The sequence below is a fragment of the Nyctereutes procyonoides genome, unplaced genomic scaffold (genome assembly GCF_905146905.1).
Source record: "Nyctereutes procyonoides isolate TBG_1078 unplaced genomic scaffold, NYPRO_anot_genome, whole genome shotgun sequence".
In the NCBI taxonomy this organism is placed as follows: Eukaryota; Metazoa; Chordata; class Mammalia; order Carnivora; family Canidae; genus Nyctereutes; species Nyctereutes procyonoides.
Window position 1 is genome coordinate 51,553,980 of NW_026575135.1, and position 15,495 is coordinate 51,569,474.

A 15,495-nucleotide genomic window follows, 5' to 3' on the forward strand; every position below is an offset into this window, starting at 1 on the left:
AAATAATTTCAGCAGTTAAAATGTATGTAGTATACAGAAATACATATAAAAGGTAACTATTGGGATCCCTGGGTGGCGCAGCGGTTTGGCGCCTGCCTTTGGCCCAGGGCGCGATCCTGGAGACCCGGGATCGAATCCCACGTCGGGCTCCCAGTGCATGGAGCCTGCTTCTCCCTCTGCCTGTGTCTCAGCCTCTCTCTCTCTCTCTCTCTCTCTCTCTCTCTCTCTGTGACTATCATAAAATAAAAATAAAAAACAAATAAAATAAAATAAAATAAAATAAAATAAAATAAAATAAAATAAAATAAAATAAAATGTAACTATTGACATTATTATTTCATTTGGAAGCTTTTACTAGTTCCTTGACGATGTTGGCTGAACAGAATCAACCTGCAGATCTCAATACAGAATTTTAAAAGCTTTTCAAAGTAACACTATTAACTTTGTTAAGTGTACAAGACACTAATTTTAAAGCTAAATAGGAACAGTGAAATGATTAAATGAACTTGTGAACTAGATACAACCAAACATTGATGTACAAGCTGATGTATAAAATCCACACAATCCCAATCAAAATCACAGGTGCCTTCTTTGCAAAAATTGACAAGCTAATCCGAAAATTCTTATGGAAATGCCAATGGACCCAGAACAGCCAAAACGAAGTTGGGAGGATACCTGGGTGGCTCAGTCTGTTAAGTGTCTGACTTTGGCTTAGGTCATGATTGTGGGGTCCTGAGATGGAGCCCAAAGTTGAACTTGCTCAGTGGGGAGTCTGCTTCTCCTTCTCCCTCTCCACCCTCTCTGCTTGTGCTCTCTCTCTCAAATAAATAAAATCTTATAAAAAAAGAAAAAAGAAAAAGTTGCAGGAGTCATACTTCCCAAATTCAAAGCTTACTATAAAACCTACAGCAATCAAAACAAAAACAAAACACCTACAATAATCAAGTTGTTTAGTACTAGTATAAAGATATAGATCATTAGAAAAGAATTCAGAGTCCAGAAATAAACCCGTATATTTGTGATCAGTTGATTTTCAATAAGGGTGCCAATACCATTCAATGGAAGAAAGAACAGTCTTTCCATCAAATAATCCTGGGACAAATGTATACCTATATGCACAAGAATGAACACCATACACAAAAATTAACTCCAAATTGATCAAAGACCTAAATATGAAATCTAAAACTATAAAACTCTTACAAGAAAAGATAAACATAACTCTCTGCCCACTGCTTTCTGACTGCACTTCTGCTAATAACACTCCTCACTACAGAAGTTACTGTCTGTTCTGACCTGCCCCTCTAGGATCCTACAGTTTCTGGGGACCAAAACTGTCCAAGCCATAACAAAAAGATAACCTAAGCCTCAGATCCAGACCAAAAAGAGACCACAGGGATTGAGCTTCTTAAGATGGAACCAGTTAGGGACACCTGGGTGGCTCAGCGGCTGAGCATCTGCCTTCGGCTAAGGGTGTGATTCTGGGTCTGGGGATTGAGTCCCACATCGGGCTCCCTACAGGGTGCCTGCTTCTCCCTCTACCTGTGTCTCTGACTCTCTCTCATGAATAAATAAATAAAATATCTTAAAAAAAAAAAAAGATGGAACCCAGTTAATAAAAGTAATGCAAGTCCTAAGGAAGCGGTTCTGCATACACACCTGATTCCCTGAAATATCATTCGTGACTTAAAAAAATACAGAGGAGGGATGCTTGGGTGGCTCAGCAGTTGAACGTCTGCCTGTGGCTCAGAGCCTGATCCTGGATTCCCAGGATCAAGTCCCACATTGGGCTCCTTGCATGAAGGAGCCCTCCCTCCCTCTGCCTGTGTCTCTGCCTCTCTCTCTCTGTGTCTCTCATGAATGAATGAATGAATGAATGAATGAATAAAATCTTAAAAAAAATAGAGGATACCTTCAAAGGAAAAAAGCAAACTATTTATTTTTTAAAAAATCAATAGTCCAAAAAAAAAAAAAAAAAGAACTCTACCTGATTTTGTGAGGTTGTTCTGAAGTGAAGGATCTCCAGAAGAAACATACTGATGACTTGTCAAGTTTGTATTCCCAGATATAGTTGGTTGGGATGATGAACGAGGACAATGGTTTATCTGTGATCCTGTGGATGGATAGTTATACTGCCAATTCAAAGGTGGCTGTACGTTGGCTCCAGGAAGAAAGCTACCAGAAGGCATTGGTGTAGTAGCTGGGTTCTGAGAAGTAGGTAGTGGCATTCGGGGAACAGGAACACTGGGAAGTGAAGATGTCACTGGATTAGAAGCCACAGGTGGTCTATAAAGAGTCTGCCCAGGTCCCTGATAATTACTTAATGGAGAAACAGTCTGAGAACCACCATAGTTAGACTGTCCAGAGACTGGATTCAAAGTCTTTGCTGGTATTAGATGAGGGTAGGATCCTGGAAGCTGGGAATTATATCCTTGATTCACTGACACTTGTGAAGACATCAGTGCATTTTGGACAGGACCTTCCAATAAGATGGAGAAAAATTAGTCTTCCAAAAAAGCAATAAAATACTTTAAGAAATACAGTAAAACACATGATACTTTTACAATTCAACAAGAAAAAGACAAATAATCCAATTTTAAAATGAACAAAGGATTCATTCAAATATATTTCCAAAGAAATATACAAATGGCCAATAAGCATATGCACAAACACCAACATTATTAGTCATTAGAGAAATGCAAATCAAAACCACAGTGACATAGCACTCACACCAAATAGGATGACCAAAATGAAAAAGACTGTAAACATTTTAGTGTTAACAAGAATATGGAGAAACTGGAACCCTCACACGTTGCTAGTAGATATATAGAATGGTGCAACTACAGTGGAAAACAGTTTGGTCGTTCCTCAAAGTATTAAACATAGTTTTCTTTTTTATATATATTTTTACTTATTAATTCATGAGAGACACAGAGAGAGAGAGAGAGGCAGAGACACAGGCAGAGGGAGAAGCAGGCTCCATGCAGGGAGCCAATGTGGGACTCAATCCCGGGTCTCCAGGATCACGCCCTGGGCGGAAGGCAGACGCTAAACTGCTGAGCCACCCAGGCTACCCTAAACATAGTTTTCATATAATCGAGCATTTCCACTCTTACCTTGCATAAAAACTCGTGTACAGATGTTCATAACATTATTATTCATAATTGCCAAAAAGTGGAAACAACCTAAATGTCCATCAACTGATGAACAGATAAACAAAAGGGGTATATCTATACAATGGGAATTATTTGGTCATTAAAAGGAGCGAAATATTAATGACATTTTACAACATAGATAAACCCTGAAAACATTATGCTGGTCACAAAAGAGCACACATTGGGGACACTGGGTGGCTCAGTGGTTGAGCATCTGCCTTCAGCTCAGGACGTGATCCTGGGATCAAGTCCCGCATTAGGCTCCCTGCAGGGAGTTTGTTTCTCCCTCTCCCTCTGCCTGCCTCTGCCTCTCTTTCTGTGTCTCTTGTGAATAAATAAAATCTTAAAAAAAAAAAAAAGCATACATTGTATGATTCATTGATATGAAACATCCAGAACAGCAAAATCCACAGATACAGAGATTTGTGGTTGCAGGGGCTGGGGGAAGGAGGCAGTGGTGAGTACAAATGGAATAGTTTCTTTGGGGGGGTTATAAAAATATGATAAAATTGATAGTAGTGATGGTTGCAACACCCTGTGAATACACTTAAAAATCACTGAATTGTACATTTTAAAGGTGTTATAAAAAAATCCCTAAAACTATCACTTCTACTCAGGAATATACTGTTATTTCTGTGGCTAAAATTAGACAATAAAAGGAAATAAGATTTTTTTTTTAAGATTTTCTTTCTCTCTTTGAGAGAAAGAGCATGAGCATGAGCAGGGAAGAGGGACAGAGGAAGAAAAAGAAACAGGCTCCCTGCTGAGCAGGGAGCCCCACATGAAGCTCTATTCCAGGACCCTAGGATCATGACCTGAGCCAAAGGCAAACGCTTAACCCAGTGAGCCAGCCAGATGCCCCAAGATAAACATTTTTTAAAAGATAGCACTCAGGGGTGCCTGACTGGTTCAGGTGGTAGGGTGTGCAACTCTTTTTTTTAATATTTTATTTACTTAGGGACACCTGGGTGTCTCAGTGGTTGAGCATCTGCCTCCAGCTCAAGGCATGATCCTGGAGTCCCGAGATCGAGTCCCACATCGGGCTCCCTGCATGGAGCCTGCTTCTCTCTCTGCCTATGTCTCTGCCTTTCTCTCTGTGTCTCTCATGAATAAATAAAATATTTAAAAAAATTTTATTTACTTATTTATCTGAGAGGGAAAGAGAGAGGAAAAATGAGAAGGAGCAGGAGACAAGCAGATTCCGTGCTGAGCTTGGAACTCTACTCAAGGCCTGATCTCATGACCCTAAGATCATGACCTGAGCAGAATTCAAAAGTTGGGGGCACATGGGTGGTTCAGTGGCTTAAGCGTCTGCCTTCAGCTCAGGTCATGATCTCATGGTTCAGAGATGAAGCCCTGCCTCAGGCTCCCTGCTCAACAGAAAGCCTGCTTCTCCCTCTCCCTCTGCCTCCTTCCCCCTGCTCATGCTCTGTCTTGATCTCTCAAATAAATAAACAAAATCTTAACAAAAAAAAAAGGGGGGGGGGGGAAGAATTCAAGAGTTGGATGCTGGGGAATCCCTGGGTGGCTTAGTGGTTTAGTGCCTGCCCTTGGCCCAGGGTGTGATCCTGGAGTCCTGGGATCAAGTCCCACATCAGGCTCCCTGCATGGAGCCTGCTTCTCCCTCTGCCTGTGTCTCTGCCTCTGCCTCTCTCTGTGTGTGTGTGTGTGTCTCTCATGAATAAATAAATAAAATCTTAAAAAAAAAAGAGTTGGATGCTTAACACAGTGAACCACCCAAGCACCTCAACCCCTAATCTTTAAATATGTACCTATAACAAAAACCCTCATCTTTGAGTTTAATAAATGTATATGGTAAAGTCACTGTCAACTGACATCAATTACTCCACTTAATGGTGAAAGACCTCATAAATAAATAAGCTATTTGAAAATTTCCCACTCCTTTTCCTTTTAGCTCCAGCCACACCTACCCTCTTAATGTTCCTTCCACAAGCTTAATATGCTCCCACCATAGGGTTCTTCACTTTTTACTCTGCCAAGAATGCTGTTCCCCTGGATAATCTCACTTATTCTCTTTATTTTGAATAATCTCAAAGAAGCACTACCTGAACACATCTCAAATAGCATCTTTCATTCTTTTCACCTCTGACCCTTATTTATTTTTCTTTCTAGTGTTAAAGTGACACCACATTATTTATTTATAGTCTATTTCACTATAACATATGGTCCACAAAGATAGGGACTTTATTTGGAGAAATGTGATAATCAACTGTAATAAAGACTAGTTTCGGGGATCCCTGGGTGGCGCAGCGGTTTGGCGCCTGCCTTTGGCCCAGGGCGCGATCCTGGAGACCCGGGATCGAATCCCACGTCGGGCTTCCCGTGCATGGAGCCTGCTTCTCTCTCTGCCTCTCTCTCTCTCTCTCTCTCTCTCTCTCTCTCTCTCTCTCTGTGACTATCATAAATAAATAAAAAAAAAAAAAGACTAGTTTCTTTTTTTTTTAATATTTTATTTATTTAATCATAGACACACACACACACACACGCACACAGAGAGAGAGAGAGAGAGAGAGAGAGAGAGAGAGAGAGAGAGACAGGCAGAGGGAGAAGCAGACTCCATGCAGGGAGCCCGATGTGGGTCTCGATCCCAGGTCTCCAGGATCAGGCCCTGGGCTGAAGGCAGCGCTAAACCGCTGAGCCACCCGGGCTGCCCAAAGACTAGTTTCAAACGTTATTGCGATCACCTATGGAATCCGTTAAAAGTAAAAAACTTACTTCATGATATGACACCATGTTAGATATTCTTATAAGCAATACTTTTAAATAAACTTAGGGCATCTGGGTGGCTCAGTCAGTTAAACAGCCCACTCTTGATTTCCGCTCAGGTCATGATCTCAGGGTTGAGAGATCAAGCCCTACTCAGTGTGGACTTGCTTAAGATTTTCTCTCTGTCTCCTTCTGCCCCTACCCCCTTTCATAATTAATTAATTAATTAATTAATCAATCAATTCTAAATAAATAAATAAGCTAAAAGGCAAAGTAGTCCCTTTCCTAAAAAATTCAGTCCTCAAGACATGGAGAGGGGGATGAGGTGTAAGCATCCACACTGGAGGCAAGCTGGTATAGAATGAGGGAGCAACACCAGCAATGGGAGAATGGTTATATACAAGAGAATTGACCAAATAAATACATATAGGAATCCCTGGGTGGCTCAGCGGTTTGGCGCCTGCCTTTGGCCCAGGGCGTGATCCTGGGGTCCCAGGATCCGAGTCCCGCATTGGGCTCCCCATAGGGAGCCTACTTCTCCCTCTATGTCTCTGCCTCTTTCTGTGTCTCTCATGAATAAATAAATAAATCTTAAAAAACAAACAAACAATGATAGCCTCCAGCAACTATAAAAGGCAAAACATTCTTTGCTAGAGCTTAGGATAAGGAATGGAGCTCTAACGACTTATTTCAGGCTTCTGACCTCCCCAACTTTAAAATGACAATTTTGTGTTGTTTTAAGCCACCAAATTTATGGCAATTTGTTATAACAGCAATAAAAACTAATACATCGTAAGAGTATGATTTATATGAAACACAGTGATGCTTCTCACAGAGTTAGTATTCAATAAATGTTTGCTGTCTTCATCAAAGAAACATATATTTGTGCCCTTAAAACTGCAGAACTCACCTACATCTGTTCATAAACCAAATAATTTCATCTGAACTAAACATTTTTTTAATCTTTCATTTAGTTAAAAACTGATCCTATAATTAGCCTAAATTATTCACCTTATTCCAAATAGTTAAGAACATTCTATTTATTTCATCATTGAAATAAACACATTTATCAATAACATCAGAAAAACAAAGGTCCACTCCAACCCTGCCCTCAAGTAGCTTGTGGTCCAGATTGGAGGACAAAGAACCAGGCAAGGACAATAGAGCATGATGTGACAAGTGGCAACTCAGGACCTGTGAGAGCACCAAGGAAGCAGCACTTAGGTTAAACTGAAGGCAGAAAGGTAGCAGAGATAATTTCCTAAGAAAGGGAAGTTTCAACTAGGATCTTAAGAGACAATCAGATTTAGTTCCAGGAAAAGGAGTATCAAGAATGTTTCCAGAAAAAGGAGCAAGATGTACAACAGCCTGTGGTCAAAAAAGGGTGTTGTGAAAAAAGTTCAGCATAACAGAACAAAAGTCAAGTGACTGAAGCAAATGTCTGAAGTGAAACATGAGTTCAGAACTATTCCCTTAATGAATCTGTATTTCAGGGGCACCTGCGTGGCTCAGTCAGTTAAGCGTCCAACTCTTGATTTTGGGCTTGGTTTTTTATCTTAGGGTTGTAGGATGGAGGCCCCAGTTGGGCTCCATGCTCAGCGCCAAGTCTCCTTGTTCCTTTCCTTCTGCTTCAACCCTGATCACTCACACTCTTTCTTTTTTTCTCTCTCATAAATAAACAAAATCTTAAAAAAAAAAAAAAAAGTCTAGATTTCAGCCTAAGGGCACTAGAAGAACTTTGGAAAGGCTACCTTGGGACATTTTAAATTTGCACAAAAGAGAATTTCTCGGGGATTAGAGGAGAGATTAGAGACTGAAAGGAATCTATTGCTGTAGTCCAGGCAAGAAACCATTGACTAAATAGCAGCAGTGAGAATCCAGAGATGTTTGAATCAATAAAAACATTCGTCAAAAACTAATTCATAAGCATATTGTGGGACATGTGGATAAAAACAGACATCTCGGGCAGCCCGGGTGAGGCAGCCGTTTAGCGCCACCTTCGGCCCAGGGTGTGATCCTGGAGACCTGGGATTGAGTCCCACGTCAGGCTCCCTGCATCGAGCCTGCTTCTCCCTCTGCCTGTGTCTCTGCCTCTCTCTCTCTCATTCATTCATTCATTCACGAATGAATGAATGATTTTTAAAAAAACAGACATCTCACAGCCTGGTTTTATCATAAGATTTGTATTTTTAGGGCAGTGGGGGGGTTGCTCAGCGGTTTAGGGCCGCCTTCAGCCCAGGGTGTGATCCTGGAGACCCGGGGGATCGAGTCCCGCATCGGGCTCCCTGGGTGGAGCCTGCTTCTCCCTCTGCTTGTGTCTCTGCTCTCTCTCTCTGTCTCTCATGAATAAATAAACTCTTAAAAAAAAAAGATTTGTATTTTTATTTATTGTTTTATCATAGGCTAATGCAAAAAAGGCCTTTGAGCCACGTGCTGCCAAATGAAAGCTAGGGATCATCAAAATGCACAAAATAGGGGCACATGGATGGTTAAGAGTCCAAGTCTTGGTTTTGGTTCAGTTCGTGATCTCAGGGTCCTGGGACTGAGCCCCATATCAGGATCCTTGCTTAGCGCAAAGCCGGCTTATCAAGATTCTGTCTCCCTTTGCCCCTCCCCGCCATATGCGTTCTGTCTTTCAAATAAATAAAATCATTTTTTTAAGTGCACAAAATAACTAGGTGCCTGACTAGCTCTGTCAGTAGAGCATGTGACTTAAAAAAAAAAAAAAAAAGAGGGCAGCCCGGGTGGCTCAGCGGTTTAGCACTGCCTTCAGCCCAGGGCTGGATCCTGGAGTCCCGGGATGGAGTCCCACGTCAGGCTCCCTGCATGAAGCCTGCTTCTCCCTCTGCCTGTGTCTCTGCCTCTCTCTCTCTCTCATTCTGTGTCTCTCATGAATAAATAAATAAAATCTTAAAAAAGAGAGAGAGAGAAAGAAAAAAAGATTGCTGGGCTTAAAACTTACTTAAGTCATTAATAAATTAAGGAGCCCATGAAAATTACAGATTAGAGATTATGAATCAGTCCAGAACACACCTCTATGGCATGTGAGTTATTCTGACCATAGGGCATGAGTTCCTGAAATCTTTTATCCATCCAAAATAGAGTCCCAAAAGAATGCCAAAAATTCAATTATCATAAATCTCTAATTCAGGAACAACCAAAGATAACTGACTCTTATCATCTGAGATGAGAAGTTTCCACACCACACCTAAACGTACACTGTCACAAAACTATCAAATCTCCCATTTATTCTACTAAGACCCTATTTATTTTTCCTAAAAATCAGTTTGTTTCCTCTTACATGCCCTTCTCTTCTTCACCTTCCCCTATTAAGATTGTACCTAAGTCACAAATTCTATCTGCCTCCTTGAGTCATTTTTGTAAACTCTCATACTACATAAGAAAATGATGTCTTCTCTCTTGCTAATCTGTCTCTTGCCAGTTTAATTAACCCAATCTAACAATGTAGAAAAAGTTCTTCCCCAACAACTGAAAACAAGTCTCACCTTTTCTTTTCCATTTTGTAAAAGATTTTATTTATTTATGAGAGACACACAGAGAGGGGGAGGGGCAGAGACACAGGCAGAGGGAGAAGCAGGCTCCATGCAGGGAGCCCAACATGGGACTCGATCGCAGGTCTCCAGAATCAGGCTCTGGGCCGAAGTGGCGCTAAACTGCTGAGCCACCTGGGCTGCCCTGAAGAATGATTTTAAAGATACTTTCAGGTGCCACCAAGAAATCCAAGTGCAGATGTACAAGAGAAAGAGATTTATCTGCAGCCAAAGATATGGGTTTCTACTTACGATATAACTTTGGCAATCACTGGCATATGTACAACATTTGATACCATGGGGATTAATGATATCGAGGAAATATGTACAGAGTAAGAAACCGTGCCACAGAAATTATGTGAAATAATATTTATAGCTATTTTTTGGAGATTTTTTAAAGGTTTTTTGTTTTGTTTTGTTTTAGTACAATCTCTATAGCCAATGTCGGACTCAAAATCATAAGAGCCCGTGCTCTACTGACTGAGCCAGCCAGATGTCCCTAAATATTTTAAAGTAATCTCTACACCCAACATGGGATCCAAACTCACAACCCTGAGACCAAGTGTCACATGCTGTACTGACTGAGCCACCTAGGCACTCTTATTGTTGTTGTTGTTGTTTTTAAAGAAAGAAAAAGAAGAGAAACAGGTCAGAATGCTGACAAACATTTAAGAAAAAGAAAAAAAGCAGTCAAAAAAGGTAGAAATATTGAGAATATTGCTATTGAGAAAGAGCAACCAGATCAGAAGGGTCTTAAACCAAAACAAGTAATGGTAAAGGGTATCAGATGTTGCTTGAAAAATAACAATGATGGGCAGCCCTGGTGGCGCAGTGGTTTAGCACCGCCTGCAGCCCAGGGGCATGATCCTGGAGACCCTGGATCGAGTCCCATGTCGGGCTCGCTGCATGGTGCCTGCTTCTCTCTCTGCCTGTGTCTGCACCTTTCTCTCTCTCTCTCTCTCTCTCTGAATAAATAAAGTCTTTTTAAAAAAAGAAAAATAACAATGAAAAATGAAATATATTTTATTTAATAACCAAAAAGTCATTTGTAGCCTTATTTAGGGCTGTTTTGAGGGAAGAATGGAAATAGAAGCCAAATTCAGAGAAGTTAAAGAGGCAAAGAAGCAAACAAGGTATTAAAATAAAAGAAGATGGGGCACCTTGTGTAGTTCAGTAGACTGAGGGTCTGACTTGGTTTCTGCTCAGGTCTCAGTCTTCAGGTCCTGTGATGTACTCCGTGCTCAGCAAGGAGTCTGCTTGTCCCTCTCCCTCTGCTTGTCCCCCTGCTCTCTCGCTCTCACTCTCTCAAAATAAATATATAAAATCTTTAAAGTAAAAGCAGATGATTGCTTCTCAATTATCCAAACAGCAGCTTTAGAATCAAAAAGATAGGGCAGCCCGGGTGGCTCAGCGGTTTAGCGCCGCCTTCAGTCCAGGGCGTGATCCCGGAGACCTGGGATCGAGTCCCACATCGGGCTCCCTACATGGAGCCTACTTCTCCCTCTGCCTGTGTCTCTGCCTCTCCCTCCCTCCCTCTCTCTCTCTCTCTCTCTCTCTCTCTCTCTCTCTCTCTCTCTCTGTGTGTGTCTCTATGAATAAATAAATAAAATCTTAAAAAAAAAAGAATCAAAGAGAGGTTCCACCCTTGTAAATTTCTATTCTGTAGTACTCAATGAGGTCCCAGAATCTCCATTAGTGAAAATTTTATGTACTAGTGGTTCTCATGTACTTCAGAATAAAACTATTAAGTTTAGAAACCACTGATGTGTCAAAATGATTGATATATGATTATTCATGAAAGTTAGCATGCAAAAATTAAAAGATACTTCTACATACCACCCCAATGAATATAAAATAAATTTTAATTTTACAAGTTTCTACAAGAAAGCCTACTGAACAGTCACAAAATCACAATCCATAAACTATCCTTTTCAAGCAAATTTAACACTCAGGGGAAAAGATGTTGCCCAGGATGGTTTCTCCTAAAATTTCAAGAAAGATAAAGACCTACGATCTTCACATTCGTAAGCAATTCATTCATCAATCCATTCAGTAAATACATATGGAGCTATTATTTTCCAGGGACAGTTCACATTTTCCATCTATCATACATGAATCCAACCGAATAACCAATTCAAATTAATTCAAGGGGGATCCCTGGGTAGCGCAGCGGTTTAGCTCTTGCCTTTGGCCCAGGGCGCGATCCTGGAGGCCCCGGGATCAAATCCCACATCAGTCTCTCTATATGGAGCCTGCTTCTCCCTCTGCCTATGTCTCTGCCTCTCTTTCTCTCTCTGTGTGTGACTATCATGTATAAATAAATAAAATCTCTAAAAAAAAAACAAATTAATTCAAGGCTCTCAGAGTATGGGTTCTACTAATTATGGTGTCATACATGGAAGTATAAATAAAAGTTAGAGAAAAGAAACCAAGTATTCAAAAATATAATATTTGAGACAGCAATACATTCTTTAAACTTTGAAAAGTTCCTTTTTTTTTTGTCTGTATATGCTTTTAAATACAAGAGGTTTGAAGGATAAATTAACTACCAGGAAAAAATTTTCACCCCATGCATCAAAATATATTCTAATCACTTAGCTAACCAACTTTAAGTGCAACAAATGGATGTCACTGTATAACTTGTGGGTCAGTCACTAAAAATAAGGGCTTTAAGAAAGCAATAGAGGGGTGCTTGGGTGGCTCAGGTGGCTGGGCATCTGACTCTTGATTTTGGCTCAGGTCACGATCTCAGGGTCATGGGACTGAGCCCCACCAATGGCTCTGTGTTCAGTACAGAGTCAGCTTGTCCCTCTCCCTCTGCTCCTCTTATCTCTCTCTCTCAAATAAATAAATTCTATTAAAAAAAAAAAGGAAGCAAGCAAGCAAAGCAAGTAATGGAAGAGAAAAGCAAATGCAAGGATTCTAAGTGGGGGTAGGGGCAATTTCAGGATTTGGAGTACATTTATGAAATGTGATGCTGAAATAACAGAAATTGACTATATACTAAAAAAAAGTGAGGGTCAAGTCATATATTATTTATATAGCTTTCTCTCCATAAGAGAATAAGCTAGGTGGCAGTTTTGAAAAATGTAAGCAAATACTTACTATAATTATATGCATCCACCTACACAAAGAAACCGAAGAGAAGGTTCTGATTCTTGATTCAGGCTCTAATTCAAGGTGCTAGGTCCTTGATTCAGAGATAACATCCAGATAAACTGAATAACGGTAGTTAGACTACCTAATTTTGAATCTAGGTTCCACAACTTATTAGCTGTGTGACCTTGAACTAGTCCCTTGCCCACTCATCACAGTTTTCTGGTCAGTACCTAGTTTTTTGTTTTTTTAAGATTTTATTTATTTACTTATGAGGGACACAGAGAGAGGCAGAGACACAGGCAGAGGGAGAAGCAGGCTCTATGCAGGGAGCTCGATGCAGCACTCAATCTCAGGACCCCAGGATCACCACCTGAGCCAAAGGCAAACGCTCAACCACTGAGCCACCCAGGTGTCCCAGTACTTAACAGTTCTTACCCCATAGTGCTGTTGTAAGGATTAAATGAGATGATGCATATAATGCAACCTACCACTGGGCATGGAATAAGTAAACAATAAATGTTAGTTCTTACGATTACTATTTCTGTCTTTCAGGAACCTCCAGTCTATCAGCAGAGACAAACAAGAACCTCAACAGCTTAAATTCTCATACACATACACAAAAAGTTTATGGAAGTCCAGTTACTGCCCCTACTGAAAACGTGAAAGGACCACAATAATCATTGCTATAGACCACATGCTAACTTTATTCATAGCATGCTTTGATCACAACTAGAGACTTCCTATATCAAGTACACAATCATAAACATGGTTTATATCATAGTGAAACTAAAAACGATCTACATTTCTGTCATATCTACAATAAAGATAGCACAAGTCTAGCATTTAAATTGATGACCAAACAACGCCCCCCAACATATTTTATTGTTTTGGCTAATACTGTAGAAAAATACGCTGAAAAATTAATCGGAAAAAAAGAAGTTGGAAATGAGCTCTAATCCTATATGAAGTGAATACATGTTTAGGAACTTAAATTGCAAAATATCCAACTCTAAAACTTTTATTCAATAAAAATGGTAACTCCTAAAATGTGTTAGACACCATGTGAAAAGCTGGAGAGAAGATGATCTGCAATCTAGGTGGGACAGAGAGTGGCAAATATCCTTCTGACCTTTATATAGGAAAAAGTGAATATTACATAAATATTACAAAAACAAAATGAGTAAAACTGCAGTTTCTAACTGCCTTGGCAAATTGAATCAAACAGTCAATAAACAAGCTAATTAAAAGTGGGAATCATGGGGTGGCTCAGTGGGCTAAGCAGCCGACTTGATTTTGGCTCTGGTAACGATCTCAGGGTTATGGAATGGAGCCCTGCATTGGGCTCTGCACTCAGTGCAAAGTCTGCTTGTCCCTCTCCCTCTTTTCCTCTCTCCAATCCCCCACCCTGCGTGCATGCACTCTGTAAAAGAAATAACTATGGGACGCCTGGGTGGCTCAGCAGTTGAGCGTCTGCCTTCAGCTCAGGACGTGATCCCGGAGTTCCGGGATCAAGTCCCGCATCAGGTTCCTGCATGGAGCCTGCTTCTCCTCCCTCTGCCTCTCTCTCTCTGTGTCTCTCATAAAATAAAATAAATTAAAATAAAATAAAATAAATAAAATAAAATATAAAATAAAATAAGAAAGAACAGACTTAACAAAAAAAAAAAAAAAAAGTGGGAGCCATGAGGAACACCTGGATGGCTGGCTCAGTCAGCAGAGCATGCAACTCTTGATCTTGGGGTTGGGAGTATGAGCCCCACACTGGGTGTAGAGATTACTTAAAAAAAACTAAAAATAAAAAAATAAAATATTTAATCAAAAAAAAAAAGTGGGAGTCATGATTTGCCTTTAGCCTTATTACATAACAATAAGATGAAGATATGTCAGTTTAAAGCCTTGAAGTTTTAGGGATGCCTGTGTGGCTCAGCAGTTGGGCACCTACCTTCGGCTCAGGTCGTGATCTTGGGATTCGGGATCGAGTCCCGCATCAGGCTCCTTGCATGAAGCCTGCTTCTCCCTCTGCCTGTGTTTTTGCCTCTCAGTCTGTGTCTCTCATGAATAAATAAATAAATCTTAAAAAAATAAATAAAGTAAAATAAAATAAAAAGGTGACTAGGTGGCTCAGTTGGTTAAGCGTCTGTCTTCAGCTCAGATCATGATCTCCGGGTCCTGGGATGGAGCCCCCATCAGGCTTCCCACTCGGTGGGGAACCTAGGTCTCCCTCTCCCTGCTACTCTCCCTTCTTTCTCTCTGTCAAACAAATAAAATCTTTAAAAAAGAGGGAGAGAGGGAGAGAGTGGGAGAGAGAGGGAGAGAGAGAGAGAGAGATAGAGAGATAGAGAGAGATCACAACTCCAGATTGATCTTTTTATAAAAAATAAAACAAAATTAAATTTATTTATTTTATTTTAAATAAAATAAAAAGCTACATTGAATTTACAGTAAGAGTATTCAAAAGAATATTTAAGCAGCAATAAGTGCCTTGAAAAAGTTAACGAAGAGGAATCCCTGGGTGGCGCAGCAGTTTGGCGCCTGCCTTTGGCCCAGGGCACGATCCTGGAGACCCGGGATCGAGTCCCACGTCGGGCTCCCGGTACATGGAGCCTGCTTCTCCCTCTGCCTATGTCTCTGCCTCTCTCTCTCTCATTCTGTGCGACTATCATAAATAAATAAAAATTAAAAAAAAAGAAGTTGACCAAGAGAGCTGCCTGGGTGGCTCAGTGGTTGAGCATCTGTCTTTGGCTGAGGTGGTGATCCCGGGATCTGGGATCGAGTCCCACACTGGGCTCCTTGCATGGAGTCTGCTTCTCCTCTACCTCTGTCTCTGCCTCTCTCTCTCTCATTCTGTCTCTCATGAATGAATGAATGAATGAATGAATAAATAAATAAATAAATAAATAAATAAATAAATAAATAAATAATAAAATCTTAAAAAAAAGTTAACCAATAAAACCATATTCTAGGAC

The 15,495-nt window shown here is 40.5% G+C and overlaps 1 protein-coding gene across 1 annotated transcript in view; it reads right to left on the bottom strand.

Annotated features, from left to right (window-relative positions):
• SEC24A (SEC24 homolog A, COPII coat complex component) overlaps positions 1 to 15,495 on the bottom strand; it is a 61,299-nt gene that overhangs the window by 42,631 nt on the left and 3,173 nt on the right. Inside the window, exon 2 of the mRNA XM_055302083.1 lies at positions 1,985 to 2,476. Coding sequence (XP_055158058.1) covers positions 1,985 to 2,476 — 492 coding nt within the window. The remainder of the gene's footprint in view (positions 1 to 1,984; positions 2,477 to 15,495) is intronic.